The sequence below is a fragment of the Mustela lutreola genome, chromosome 16 (genome assembly GCF_030435805.1).
Source record: "Mustela lutreola isolate mMusLut2 chromosome 16, mMusLut2.pri, whole genome shotgun sequence".
Lineage (NCBI taxonomy): Eukaryota > Metazoa > Chordata > Mammalia > Carnivora > Mustelidae > Mustela > Mustela lutreola.
Window position 1 is genome coordinate 16441746 of NC_081305.1, and position 15409 is coordinate 16457154.

General features: G+C 37.7%; 1 protein-coding gene across 1 annotated transcript in view; it reads right to left on the reverse strand.

The window, feature by feature from the left end:
• Positions 1-1014: 1014 nt before the first annotated feature.
• The window catches only part of LOC131817926 (cytochrome b5 type B), a 38828-nt gene continuing 24433 nt past the window's right edge, over positions 1015-15409 (reverse strand). Inside the window, exons 4-5 of the mRNA XM_059151826.1 lie at positions 9044-9072; positions 1015-4706 (exon numbers count right to left, since the gene is read on the reverse strand). Coding sequence (XP_059007809.1) covers positions 4616-4706; positions 9044-9072 — 120 coding nt within the window. The 3' untranslated portion in view covers positions 1015-4615. The remainder of the gene's footprint in view (positions 4707-9043; positions 9073-15409) is intronic.

Sequence of the window (15409 nt, forward strand, 5' to 3'; positions counted from 1 at the left end):
ATTCAGTTTTTTAGGGGCACCTGGCTGGCTCAGTTGGTGAACAGTGCAACTCTTGGTCTCGGGGTTGTGAGTTCGAGTCCCACGTTGATGTAGAGATTACTTAAGGAAAAAAGGTCTTAAAAAAATTAAGTTTTTAAAATGCTGGAATATATGTGAATAAGCTGAGCAGTCCTTTCAATACATACTACAGATATCTATTAAGCTCATCAATGTTAGGGTACCCAAAACACCTACAATTACCAACAGTTTCGTAGACCATGTGGGTATTTCTTACCTTAAATTTATATAAATGGAATCACAATCTTCTACCTCAGGCTTTCAAGAATAAATCAGCACTTGTCAAGCACCTGCCAAATACTCAGTATCATGAAGAGTCAGTCATAATAATTATCACGACTAGGGATTAAACATTAGATTCAAAAAGCAGTAAGAATGGGCCTACCCTTTCCTGTTGGTAATTCATGTGACAGTGAAATAACCAAACCCGAATGAACGATGTCTCATTAGTAATGTTAGAAGGCTATCAGTATGTTTTAAAGGTAATTATAAGAATTATTTCCCTTATTTAATTAACATGGTCGCTAGAACTTCAATCTGAATGTTTAATTTTCCCCAACAGTTTAGCTATTTCCAAGAAAAACAATCATTTGAAGACTGGCATCGCAGATAACAAAATATTATTGCCTTGTACTGGCTTCTCTTTACCAGATGGTTTCAATAAAAACAGAACTCCCAACTGGTCTACTTGGTTGCCACTTCATGTCCATTAACACAGTAAAAGTCTAAATTTTTGCCTTTTGTGATTATCAACCACGCAACTACTTCAAAGAGAGAACAGCAGAAATATTGAAGAACCACAGAACTCCCCATCAAGTTACACTGAACACCTTATTAGCACAGAGATAGGTGACTTTCATGCTTCTTAAATTCCTTTCTTCCAGAACACCTAAGGATTACAGAGCCAACACTTCTGCTTTAAAAAATAAATAAATAAATAAAAATTAATAACTGTAGTCAGGGCAAGAAAAGGAAAACAGTATCTTTATTGTGTGTAGTTCTAACAAACATTCACTGTGTGCACATTCCAGCAGAAAGAGACAAAGATCTTTGTTCAAAATATGCTGAAATAAAATAGGTAAACAAACTCCATTATTGAATACACAAAAGGAATGTTAATATTACTCATCCACAGTTGAGGGTGAAGTAAAAAGAAAGGAAGTTAAATAATCATAAACATTTTGCTGAACGAGCACATGTAGAATATAGGTACAGGAAAAGAGCAGCTCCTAAAACTTATGAGTAAGATGCTAGATATTGGTAGGTAACTTGACAAATACCTCTCACTGCTTTCTGGAACCTCCCTCTGCAATCACCCCCACAAATTCCAAACCAGGCCCTTTCAGAGAACAACAGCCAAATGTGAACTAAACTCCCCATTACTTTTGTGATATTTGGCAACAGAATGAAATGGTTTAAAAAAAAAAAAAATCTCTTGTTGAGACAAGACATGTCTGATTCCATTTCTCCCAGGGAAGGAAGTAATGAACGTGAATGTTCTGCATTTCAATCTCCTAAAATGGAATTTAACCAGATAGGTATCACTTGAGATTTGAAGCACCAGATACCATAAGTAATGATATACTTGGCCTATAAATATAAAGCATTTCTCGTTGCTCCACGTCGGAATTCCATGAGTATCAACTCAACAATGCTCTTATCTCACAACATATGCACTTATGGCAACTGCTAAAGGAACTTGAAAGGCTCAAATTATAGGTTCCAATGAATTTTTGTTTCTGCTTAAGAGGTCGCAAAAGAACTAAATACCGTATCACCTTTGTCCCCACCGCTCCTCGTCTTTCCAGACGTGGAGTCGTTTAGACACCGAAACCAATTACTAAGGGACAGGGGCTAGCAAATTTTGGAGACCTGGCACTCCCATCCCCATGTGGGTGGCACACGTTTTGCCTCATCTCCTCCTTTGGTCACCTCCAGCCATCACGTGCACAGCATAGTATGAGGCGGCAGTTGGGTCCTCCTCGGGAACCAACAACCTACCACCCCAGAGACCAGCTCTCGGGTGCCCCGTCAGCCAACAGAGTCTGGCTCCATGTGCTCTCCAGAAGGGTCTTCGTGACCAGCCGATGTCCAGATTGTTTCGAGAATTTGAGCTTACCTCTTAAAACAGTCTTTTTTGATGGACTTGGCTAACATACTGTATTATTTTACTGTTTAGAAAAACCGCTGCAAATTCGCACACCAGCTCTACCTTTTGCCTAGCTGTTGATGCAGACAGTGAAAGGACCCAAACGGGTTTTTTCTAATACAAAGTAACATCAGGAGTAGATCAAAAGAAGCCCTGGGTGTTGGATGGATTTCATGGACGGTAGAGACAAAGTCTGAGAATCTTTTCTTCTGGCTCCAAGTAAAAACAAGTCCAGATATAAACAGGAAAAGACAACCAATATGACATAGAAAAACACACCTTTTGTGTTGGTGTTTGCCCTAAAAAACAAAAGCAAAAATAAAAACAAAAACACCCCACCAATTTTACTTAAGACTATCACTCTTTAACATTTCTTATAAGCCAGATGTTTTTCATTTCATTTTGGAGACTGCCAACATATTTTTAATTGATCCAAGTTATCTGCTGGCTTAGTTTCAGCCTGAACATTCCCTTTCCAGCTCCTCAAAACTCCTTTGTTCTTTATTTCTACCCCAATGTGGCCCATGTAATCATGCAGCTTAATTATTATAGCAATTATATGCCAATTTTTATTCAAGGCAGCCCTTCCTTATGCCTTCAAATGGGAGAACCATCAATAGTCACACCACTTTTGTTACATAATAACAAAGGTTTTTCTCAATAAAGTGTCTAAAAGTGGCATTTTATATAAAATATTTTCTAAAGATAAAAGTTTGACTATTCCCACATCCCTGATATATACAAGTCTGCCAAAAATCCCTTAAAATTTCTTCAGAACATCATATCCAAGCGTGCAAATACAAGGTTAATATTATTTTGATGAATTCTGAATTCACTCAACTGCAGGACGTGGGCTGAACCTTCTCTTAAATAGTTTGCATGGGCAGACACTGCTTTGCAGGGACACATACTGAGTAGTGTCCATGGTCTTTCTGGAACCAAGCTGCTCCTTGCTGCATAGGACAACGGCTCAGAAGCAGGCTGGAAATCCTTAAAAGATGGGGAGAAAAATCACACAAACAGTTGTTGGCAGAAAACAGCCTGTACACTGTCTCCTCAGGTTCTTCCACAGAGGGGAAAAAAGTAAAGTCAAATAAGCCAGAGAAATTCCTGAACCAAGAAGAAACACTCACATAATTCTAAATAATGACCTGCTCTTCAATTAAACACTCATCTAAGGAATAGAACTATTCGTTGTTTTTTTTTTTTTTCTTTTCCCCCTCAATGGAAAAACAACAAAACCACAAATAGGAGCCATGGAGGTAAAACCCGGATGAAATGGAAAACATTCTCTTGTCATGCACTCCCCCTTTCAAAGGCCACTTTACTGCTGAAGTTCATTTACTGGGGCTAACAGAAGATCTGATCCTGTATCTCTGATCAAGTTGGACTCTCTTGCTTTTGTAAAACAGAGAAAGAAAACATTTGCTAATCAATCAATAAAAAAATCCCTGGTAAAGTTCTACAGAGAGAATTATATAAATTTGTATCTCACCAATAAGACAGTTGTGGGGGAAGAAAGAAGACGGCTAGAAAGTGGTGCCACATGAAAGTAGGGCACAAAGTCTTTGGGGGTAAAAAGAGAAAAGAAAGGAAAGAAAAGAAGGAAATCTTTGGTGCTTTTCCTAAACTCCTGTCCTAAAGTAGTGTCTTCAATATTTTGTGAGAGAAAAAGGACTAGGAATTCATCCCATCACCCCAATTCACCTCTCCCCTTCCCTCTTTCTCTCCACTTTCAAGAAATACAATGGAAGCACGGTTCTGCCCAGCACCACTTGGCGGACTTGGGGGGTAGCAAGAGCTACCTGCTGCACTAGTTTGGGGTGGGGGTGGGGGCATTTCATGGTCCTTCCTAGTTTGAACAAATAAAAAAAAGGAACGAGATCATTTGGCAGGTGTGTTTTAAGTCACAGGTGTGCAACTTTACTTCATTAATTAAACCCTTTATGATAAATAACAGAATTAAGTCAGAACTAAATATATACATACATATATATTTACTTCAAAGAAAAATGGAAGAAGGAAAATCTCAAAACCAGAGTGTGTTGCCCTGTTAAGAATATCTAATATACATCAAAGAACTGGAAAGCAGGCATTTTTACCAAAGTACAATGTCACTAGGACGTATGGATTGTAATTATAAAACCAAGTTTGGAAACAACACAAAGGGGCCGGTGAAGCCAGCGGAGAGGGGCCACTGGCAGGGACACAGAACAACGAGCAGGTGCTGTGGGAGTAAGGCTCTGGGAAATGGAGGACACTGGCCCCAGGTCTGGGGTGGATGTCTGGCCAACCATCTGGGCTCCAAGGGGGAAGCACACACCCGGCAGGATTCGAGAAGAGGGCCTCCAAACAAGTCTCTAGCGCGCACTCCCAATGGATATGCTTTCCAACTTCCACATGGTCTCCTCAGGAAGATTTGCTTTCCGCCATGTAGTAACGATACAGGAAACCTAAGGCAATAGCGCCTATGATAGGCAAAATCCAGTATGACCAGCAACTAGAAGTGGGGGAAAGCAATGAAGCCGTGAACACCTGATAACAAACATTTCCTATCTTTCAACAACCACATTTTAATATTTTTATGAGCAAAGAGTTTTGATTTACTTTGGGAAGTTTAACTGCTTTTATCAACCAAGTAACAGGAAAAAAATAAAAATCTAGACTGGCATGATAATATTAAACAATAATTTTAAAAGATTAAAAACAGAATGCACAGTAGAATACTAAAAAATACATACATACATACGCCTCTTTATATGTTTTTACAAAGACAAGTAGCGGTCGGCTTTGTTATTCACATAATCTACAATCAACATTTTTAAAGAGGAAAAAAGCCACCATTTTATAGATATGGTTACAAATTTAGAAACAATATCATCTAATACAACTACTGGCAATGTTATATCTGTCTCACATATATTTCCTAAATTTAATCCTCACAACAACCCTATGAAATAGGTACTACTATTACTCTATATACACAGAGAACACACGCCTTGCACCCAAAATCATGAAGCAAATTGAGCCAACCAGTCTGATTCCAGACCCATCCTCTTAATCTCTAGTTAAGTTTGGACACGAACAAGGATACACATCCACACAGAACATACTGAAAAGTTAAATAAATGGCAGTTGGCTTAAAAAAGTTTGGGGTGCATGGATGGCTCAGTCAGTTAAGCAACCAACTCTTGGTGTTGGCTCAGGTCATGATCTTGGGGTGATGGGGTCAAGCCCTGATCGAGCCTGCTTGAGATTCTCTATCGGCCTCTCCCTCCTGCTTTCGCTCTATTAATAAATAAATAAATAGATAGATAGATAGATAGATAAATAAATAAACCAACCAACCTACCTTTGAGGGGAGGGAACAAAGTCAAATAATGTCAAATAAATGGCAGTTAATATGGGAAGTCCTGTAAGAGACTCTCCTCAAGAATTCCACAACAGTCGTCACTCTCCTTAAAATAATTCTTCTCTATTCAGCTCATTAGCACTGTTCGTTTCAAAGTGTAATTTTTCCTTGGTCCAAACATACACAGCCTTGGTATTAAAAGGTTTGAAGGCAATAAAACCAGCTGAGTTTCGGTAATAACAATGATTCTCCTTGCCTAAACATGCCTGGCATTTTGTACATTTTAAGTAAAGTCGAAAGCTGCCCCAGAGAAGTTGAGAATGTCAGCCAAGGAGCTTTGTGTAAAGCGAACTGGCAGGTCCGACAGCACTGTGGCACATGGGAACTTTGAAGTAATGTCCCCAGAAAGGTAATCAATTCAGGTATCTTGGAGAAACACAAGAGACAACAGTAGATTCCTTGGGAAAACACAGAAAGAGAAATTCTCCCGTACAAAAGACTGAGAATGGTTGACCACCAGTCCTCAAACAATTTGTAATACGTAACTGTCACTGGGGATAGAAACTGAGGAAATGGATTTAGGCTGCACCAAAAGAGTTTTAGGTGCAACAGTAACTTCCTAGCCTAGACAGAACTCTCTTTTGTAGATTTGCTCAGGTTACTGTTACATAGTTGTAACTCGTTTTATTCTTTGTAGTATATAGTACTGCACTTTAGGAATATACCAGAATTTTACTAATATGTCAGAATGGATTCAGTCATTTTATTCTATTATTTTTTGGATTCATTTTATTAAGGAATGGTTATTTGGCTTGTTTCCCCAGTATCTTGCTATCTTGAATAATGTTGTTATGAATATTCTAGTATGTGTTTCCTGGCATATTTGTGCACCCATTTCTCTTGAATAAATCCTGAGAAATGGAATTTCTAGGTCAAAAGTTATTAACATTGCCAAATTTACTAGATAATGCCGAACTCTTTTCCAAAGTGACTATACCCATTTATGCTTCCCTAAGAGGGGTTAAGAACCTTGACAATCCACTTCCTTAACAACATTATCTTGTTTGTGGAATTTTCAATTTTTGCCAACCTGGTCATCGGGAAATATACCTTATGCTTTTATTATTTTTTGAAGATTTATTTGAGAGAGAGAAAATGTACATGTGCAAGCCATGGCGGACATGGGGAGAGGGAAAGAATCTCAAGCAGGCTCCCCACAGAGCAAGGAGCCAACTAGGGGCTAGTTCTCACGACCCTAAGATGGTGACTTGAGCAGAAACCAAGAGTTGGACAATTAACCAACTGAACCACCCAGGCGCCCCTCCCTTATGATTTTAATTTGCATTTCTCTGATAACAAATGAAATTAAACCTTTTTTTGTGTGTGCCTATATCTGGGTTTCTTCTTCTGTGAAGTGCTTGTTGGAGTCTTTTTCTCATATTCTACTAAATTTTTAAAATTGATTTGTAGGAATTCTTTATGTATTCTGTATAATAATTTTTTTTTTTTGAAGATGCATCTATTTGGGGCGCCTGGGTAGCTCAGTGCTTAAAGCCTCTGCCTTCATCTCAGGTCATGGTCTCAGGGTCCTGGGATCGAGCCCCACATCGGGCTCTCTGCTCAGAAGGGAACCTGCTTTCTCCTCTCTCTCTGCCTGCCTCTCTGCCTACTTGTAATCTTTGTCTATCAAATAAATAAATAAAAATCTTAAAAAAAAAAAAAGATGCATCTATTTATTTGAAAGAGAGAGAGAGAGAGAGAAAGCACATGAAAGGGGGCAGGGGCAGAGGGAAAGAATCTCAAGCAGACTTCCCATTGAGCATGGAGCCCGGCACTGGACTTGATCTCATGACACAATGACCTGAGCTGAAACCAAGCTGGACACTTTACTGTGTCCAACTTGGACACAGGTTGGACTGAGCCACCCAGGCATCCCTGCATGATAATTCTTAACGAGTGTTATGTGTAGCCTAAGAATACTGCAACTTTATGGCTTGTGTTTCCAAATTCTTTCCAGAGTCTTTGGCTGAGCCTTAGATCTTAATATTAAGGAAGGCAAATTTATTAATAGTCTCCTCGAAGTTTAAATTTTTTAAATTCTCTGTCCTCCACTACGAATTAAAAAGAGGCTATACTTTTATGGGGAGAGGGAAGAACACAACATTTTCTCTCACTTTCTCTGAAACCCTCAGAAAGGTAAACAGTTTTATAAAATATAAAATATAAATATAAAATATCAAGATTTTTTACAAGCCAAGGATTCCAGAATCATCTCAAGAACATTTAAGGGATGGCAAATGTATACCTTTCAGAGCTCATACTATTGTATTCCTAAACCACAGCAAGGGATATTTGAAGTAACCACTGAAAAAATCCTGAATACACGTGCAACACACATTTTTTCCTTCTATAAAATGCACCCACCTTACAGAGTGGTTTTAAGGATTAAATGAGATTAAGTTTTAAGTGGAAGCTGCACAACGGGCCTCAGCTACAGAGACTGTTGGCTTGACTTAACAGCAGTTACTTGTCCCTGAACAGGCCTCTCACCGAATGGGATTCCAATTTATGTCACAACGTGATTTAAAAATTACTCAAAGCATGAACTTTTGAGATTACTCAAAATGAAGTGTCAAAATTAGTTTTATAAATATAAGAAACTACTGAATCTGCAGTAATATTGGCCAAAAGAGAGTTAGCTGAACTGTACTTTTAAAAAATTGAAATATAGGGGCGCCTGGGTGGCTCAGTGGGTTAAGCCGCTGCCTTCGGCTCAGGTCATGATCTCAGGGTCCTGGGATCGAGGCCCGCATCGGGCTCTCTGCTCAGCAGGGAGCCTGCTTCCCTCTCTCTCTCTCTGCCTGCCTCTCCATCTACTTGTGATTTCTCTCTGTCAAATAAATAAATAAAATCTTTAAAAAAAAAAAAATAGGGGCGCCTGGGTGGCTCAGTGGATTAAGCCGCTGCCTTCGGCTCAGGTCATGATCTCAGGGTCCTGGGATCGAGTCCCACGTCGGGCTCTCTGCTCAGCAGGGAGCCTGCTTCCTCCTCTCTCTGCCTGCCTCTCTGCCTACTTGTGATCTCTGTCAAATAAATAAATAAAATCTTTAAAAAAAAAAAAAAAAGTATTTTTAAAAAAATAAAAAATAAAAAAAATAAATAAATAAATAAAAAATAAATAAATAAAAAATAAAAAATTGAAATATAGTTAACACATATCTGAAAATATAGTAACACCGTATTACATTAGTTTAAGGTGTATGACACAGTGTGATTCGACAAGTTTATGCCTATGACGCGCTCACCACAAGTGTAGCTAACCTCTGTCACCACACAACACTTTCACAATACCCTGGACTATATTCCCCACTTTTCTTCCCAAGTCAAACTGTGTTCTGAAGTTATGTTATATATGTATATTTACAGAAGAATCTCTGGCCAGACATTATGTTGAGCATAAGGAAGTCCACTAAGGATATACTAACCTTTTGCACGGGGCATCTTTCGAAGGATCCTGAAGAAGATTCACATTCAAAAGTAACCAAGAAAAACAAAGAAGATTAGTAAGTATGCAAATCTTCCTGAATATCTACATAAACTTGGCAGCTAAAACAGAACTTCATCTTTCATGCAATTTGAGGTTTATACACCTAATGTGCTGGGAGGACCAAGAATTCTATTTCTGGTAACATACTGGTACTTCCTAGTGAAGAACAAGTAAGGAGAGCACCGAAAAATGGCCTAATCTTTTTTAGATGTTAAAAAAAGGTGGTATTGATACAAACTATATTGAACTAACTACAGTCACAACGATATGCCCAGTTCAGCTGGGCTTGCCACTGGCAGTAGCCAAGACCACATTTTCTGAAAACACATTTTAAAAATCAAAACTTGGGTCAAAAAAGATCAACTGTGAAATGCTCTAACGTGTGCAGATGGTTTCTTCGTGGTTTATAGAGATGAAATGGTTACTCTTGGAAACCATCATAATTAGGAGTAGAAACCCTACAGCTTGTGTAACAATGAAATGGGATGAACGGAATTAAGGGGGAAAATATCAAAATAACCTTAAAAGCAAAATTTGGGCAATAAAAAGCAATGAAGTACTGATCCATGCTTCAACATGGATGAACCATGAAGAAAACATGCTAAGTGAAATGAGGATACAGAACACGATTATACAAATATTACAGAAATCCATTTGTATGAAGGTTCGGCATAGGCAAATCTAGAGGCAGGAAGTAGATCTGTGGTTCCCTAGGGCTGGAAGGGTAGCAGGGGCAAAGGAGTTGGAAGGGAATGGGAATGACTGCTAATGCTATATGCTTTCTTTCTGGAGGGATGAAAATGTTCCAAAATTATTCTGATATTGTGATTATGGAGGCATAGCTCTATGGAAACACTAAACCCCCTGACAGGTAGATCTTAAAGAATTAATTGGATGGTATGTGAATTATATCTTAAAAAGCTGTTATCAAAATTTTTAAATCCAACTTAAGTAAATATCAAATGAAGTTCTGGAGTCCATTAATTAGCTATATATACAAAAGGCCTGCTAACTTATTACCAGAGGTTAGCAGGGTTTAGTATACAAACCCATTAACATAGGTTACTACTGCCCAAAATATCCTCTTTGCCAATATGCAGAAGTATGCTCCAGTGTGAACACAGAATATTAACTCTGTTTAACCACAATTTTCAGTAATCAAGAATTTCCAAAAACCCTACATCGTGGTGTAGATACTTTAGAGCAGATCATGAAATGAGTTTTAATCTCATATACCCAAAACACTGCCATGCAAATGAATACATGCCCCAAACCCAAAAGAAATAAGCAGCAAATAAACTACTGGCAAATGTAACCTTTCGTAAGAAGTTTCAGATAATCCACATTAATAAACTACTATACTTCTTTGAGACCTTGATGATTACTGCTATCTGGGACATTTCCAGTAGAGAACATCATGAGTCAGATTAATTAAAACATGTTACAAGTCATTCTTTGAGAAATAAAGCAAATGTTTTATAAATTTGGAAGGTGGTGCTTGTAGTAATTATGGTAGAGTGTATATCAGATTAATTTATAATGTTGCCTTTTAAAAGATTCCACTACAGTAGCCATGAAATAATTGAATTTCATTAAAAATAGGAAGTCTATGGTCTTTTATGCTTTATCCACGTATATACCGATGATTTTGGAACAAAAAATGTATAGTCAGTATTAAAAAATCTGGGATAATTTGAAAGGCTTACGTGAAAGCATTATAGAGTAATATATGTGTTATGTTTAATCTGTAGTCACAGTAAAAGCTGATATTCATAGTACTGGATTCTCTAGATTTCAAACCTTTAGCTTCTTTTACAACTAAAAGCCTGGCACATGTGCTAACTGGAATGAACCTCAGACAATGTGGAAAGCAACTGAGAAAAGGAAAAGACCAGAAAAAAGACCAGAATATGCTCTAACTCTAATAGTTTCTAATAAACACTAAAAAAATTTAAACATACTTAAATAAAAAAAACAAAACTAAGTACCTCAATTCCTGTTTTAAGATCATTCCATCCCTGGAGGCAAAAAGACCAACTTCCCTACCACTGGAGGAAAAAGAAGAGAAAGAAGTGGACCCTTTCTTTAGGACACGGACAGCCAAGTCAATCCCAAACTACAGTGACTCCACTTCTAATCAGCTATAACGAAAGAGTTGTTAAAGACACTGCTCTTAGAAGCCAAGTACCTCAGCCAAGTTTGGAAAGAAGCCAAGTAAGTTATTTTTAATTTAACAAAATGAAAAAGAACAGGCTTTGTTCACCCAAAACCTCCCACCCTGCCATTGTCTCTATGCACAGCTCCCCATTTCCACTCCAAAGCTCTGTGCTCAATCTAATGGATTTGTAAGTGAAATTCCTACAGTTTATGATTGACTTTAATTTACCCCTTTGTGTGTTCAGGCATATCTGGTTGGTAATGTTCTTGCCCACATCTTAATTTACATGCAAGATTTTTGGTCAGGAGAACAGTGACTGCTCAATCCTTGGCTTGGAAGGATAAAACTGCAATACTGTACGATTTTAGTTACAAGGGAGCAGATCAAATTCCAGAGTTCTACCAAAAGCCTTACCAAGTAATTAATATGCATGTTTCTACCAAACTACCAAACTGTTTTAAGTCTACTCTCATTTTAGTTCAAAATTAACAGAAATGAACTGTTTGAATAAACGGTTTCTTAAGTTCGAGGTTAATTACGGTGTTAATTCTCTCATTAAATAAACAAACATGGGCTCTGAGGGTGAAAGGAAATATTTCCTAATATCTGAGTACCCTTTTTATTACGCTGCTCATAAGTGAAACTGTCTACAGTCTTCAAGCACAATGCTAAATTGGTTTCCTCACTTATAAAATGAAAGGCTCAAACCAGATAAACTCTAATTCTAAAGCCATATTTAATTAACTCAACACAATTTTCTGACCCAAGGGCATTTTCATAAAATCTACAATAACAGCGTTCTAAAAGTTAGAGGGAAGGAAACACTAGTCTTCCATGTGTGGAAAAGATTGAAGAAGCACAACCCACATGCAGATTTTTCTATCTTACACCTGGTATGAGATACTCTTACAGAGTATCTATATTCTTCTAGATGCTATTCCAAGAGGCACTGTACTGAAAGTACAGACTCTCTGATATGGTTAAGAAAACGACAAAGAAATGTAGTAATTGGCAAACATACAGGAAAGGATTTGGGGGTCAGTGGGCATGGTTTCACTATGAAAGCTGTTTTTGAAAAAACATGGGAAAACACATGCCTAAGGAATAGTGTACTCTATCAAAAGAACATAAACATAGGAATCAATACACCAGAATTAGGATTATGATTCATCAAGATATATAGATAGGGCATTTATAAAGTAAACCTTTAGCCCCAGTAGTTTAGACTTTCAGACGTTTAAATAAAGGGGAAATCTATTGTAAGGTATATAAGAAGCTTTTTTTTTTCTTTTTTCTGTTAGAAGCTTACATTTTAATTCCTAAACTAGATGCTTGCTATGCCAAGAGGATTCCAAGTATTTAAAACTGGAAAAAGTGGATTTTTAGACACATACCACCTTCAGTGAACCTTGTGAATATCTGGGTGGTCCAACAGTTTTTGTAGCTTTTTATTTAGAACACTTTGGTTTCTATGTGGCCAGTAATTTATGAAAACAACTTTGGAACTTTCGGTTTCAAACACTATTGGAAAGGATTTTCCCCCCATGATACAATGGACTTTATAGCATTAACACTCACAATATGAATTTCAGAATTAATTTCTTAAAGTCTAAAAAGTCTGACTATTTAAATACATGACTTCAACATATTATAGTCCCAACTAGGACATGGCCATGTGTGGATCTAGAGGATCTTCTCTTTCTAGAGAGGCTCTAATGTATTAATAATTAATAATTACTGTTTTATTAAAGGATGTATCATCCCTAGAGCCAGCCCAGTCAAGTAAAAAATATTTCCCTGCATATAAGAGCAAAATTCAAAGATGAAAAACACGCTCTAAGATAAATTTCTGTACGACTGTCTCAAGAACCCACTGTGATAACATATATAAGACATCACTGAAGAAAATAATTCAACATTCACAGAGTAATTTCTACTGGGACCAAAGAAGTGAAAAACGTATTCTAACACTGGAGGGCTGATTTGAAAAAGATGTTACCTTATCCTTCCAACACCTTCTTTCACAAAACTACACACTATTTCTAAGTAAAGCGTCATGAGAAGACATTAATCCTTGAGATGCCTCAGCAATGGGTATTTTGTTTTACAAGAGGCATTTTGCCATTACACTCTATGCTTTATTTCAAAATACTATGTTTCAAAAAAGAAATGTCAGGCGAAATCAGGAACAATGAATCAACCATGCAAAATTATCTGGTAAAGAGCAATCACTGCTTGTCTGAAGGGCATCTGCATAACCGTTCCAAACATTAATGAGCCAGCTTTTACGTATGACAGGAATATTCAACAATTTTTTGAAGGAAATTTTTGGTATGATGCAACCAAGTAACTGCATTACATAATTACAAACAATGTATTCTTTTTAGTTTCTCTCCCATAAAAGAGAAGGTAAACTGAGTATTATGTATGTATTCTAAAAAACTGTTGTATAACAGAAGTAAGTTGCATCAGGAAGAAAAAAAAAACTGCTTTTATTTTTTTATTTTTTAAGATTTTATTTATTTATTTGACAGAGAGAGAGGGAACACAGCAGGGGGTGTGGGAGAGGGAGAAGCAGATTCCCCGCTGAAGAGAGAGCCCTATGCAGGGCCTGATTCCAGAACCCTGGGATCATGACCTGAGCCGAAGGCAGACGCCCAACGACTGAGCCACCCAGGCGCCCCATGTATCTTTTATTTTATTTTTTAAAAAGATTTTATTTATTTATTTGATAGGCAGAGATCACAAGTAGGCAGAGAGGCAGGCAGAGAAGGAGGAGGAGGCAGGGTCCCCGCTGAGCAGAGAGCCATATGCAAGGCTCAATCCCAGAACCCTGGGATCATGACCTGAGCCAAAGGCAGAGGCTTTAACCCACTGGGCCACCCAGGCGCCCCATGTATCTGCTTTTAAATGCGACTTATAGATTGCTTCTAACATATGTGGAATTTACTAGAGTTCAAAAGTTAATTCTTAATTTAAAAAAAAAATAAAGTTTAAGTAACATGTCAAGTCTTTATGGAAACAATCTTATTTGTTTTTATTTAGTTACTGAGAGAAAGAGCAAGCAAGAAAAAGAACATGGGTGCAGAGGCAGAGGGAGAGGGAGAAGCAGACTCCCCACTGAGCAGGGAGCCAACGTGGGCCTCAATCCCAGGACCTTGGGACCACCAGTCGAGTGGAAGGCAGATGCTCAAGTAACTGAGCCACCCAGGCACCCCACAATCTTACTTGTTTTTAAAAGACACATCAAATTCCATTAAGTATGGTAAATGCCATCTCATCAAAATTCTTGTCTACAGAACACTGTTAAACATCAATCACTAACTGCACTATATGTTAAGTAACTAGAATTTAAGTAAAAATTTGAAGAAAAAAAAGAGGATTTCTTGTAGAAAAAAAAAGAACAATCACTAAGATAAAAATTTTAAGTAAAAAGAAACAATAGTATGTGACTTTTTTAAAGGAGGCTATGGTTGGTCTGCTTATCAACTGAATCATCAGTTTTCTCTTGGGAAGAGAAAATAAGAAAATGGTAGCTGGCTACCTCTGAAGAAGAGGAACTGGGAGACTGAGAATTGGAGATGGAAGGCAGTCATTGTATATAAAAGTATATGCATATTATTTGAATATTAATACAATTAACAAAATTATACATAAGCAATAGGTATTATTTATATATAAGATGTATATATAAAAGTACACTTTTTAAAACTATTTCAATTTTTTGGCATGTACATTATGTACTACCCATTCAAAAATTTAAATGGGATAATGGGGGCACCTGGGTGGCTCAGTGGGTTAAAGCCTCTGCCTTGGGCTTGGGTCATGATCCAGGGTCCTGGGATCGAGTCACACATCTGGCTCTCTGCTCAGCGGGGAGCCTGCTCCCCCCCACACCCCCACCTGCCTCTCTGCCTACCTGTGATCTCTCTCTCCATCAAATAAATAAATGAAAATCTTAAAAAAATAAAATAAAATAAATGGGATAACGGTCAGGTTACTGAGTCTGCTCATTGTAATGATACTTGAAGCAGCTGAACTGTCACGTAGGTAATATCTGCTGATAAATGAATGAAATGACTACTTCTGCCAGGTTAGCATGTGTATGTACCTCATCTCCTCAAGTGCTGGCAGCTCAAACCGTGA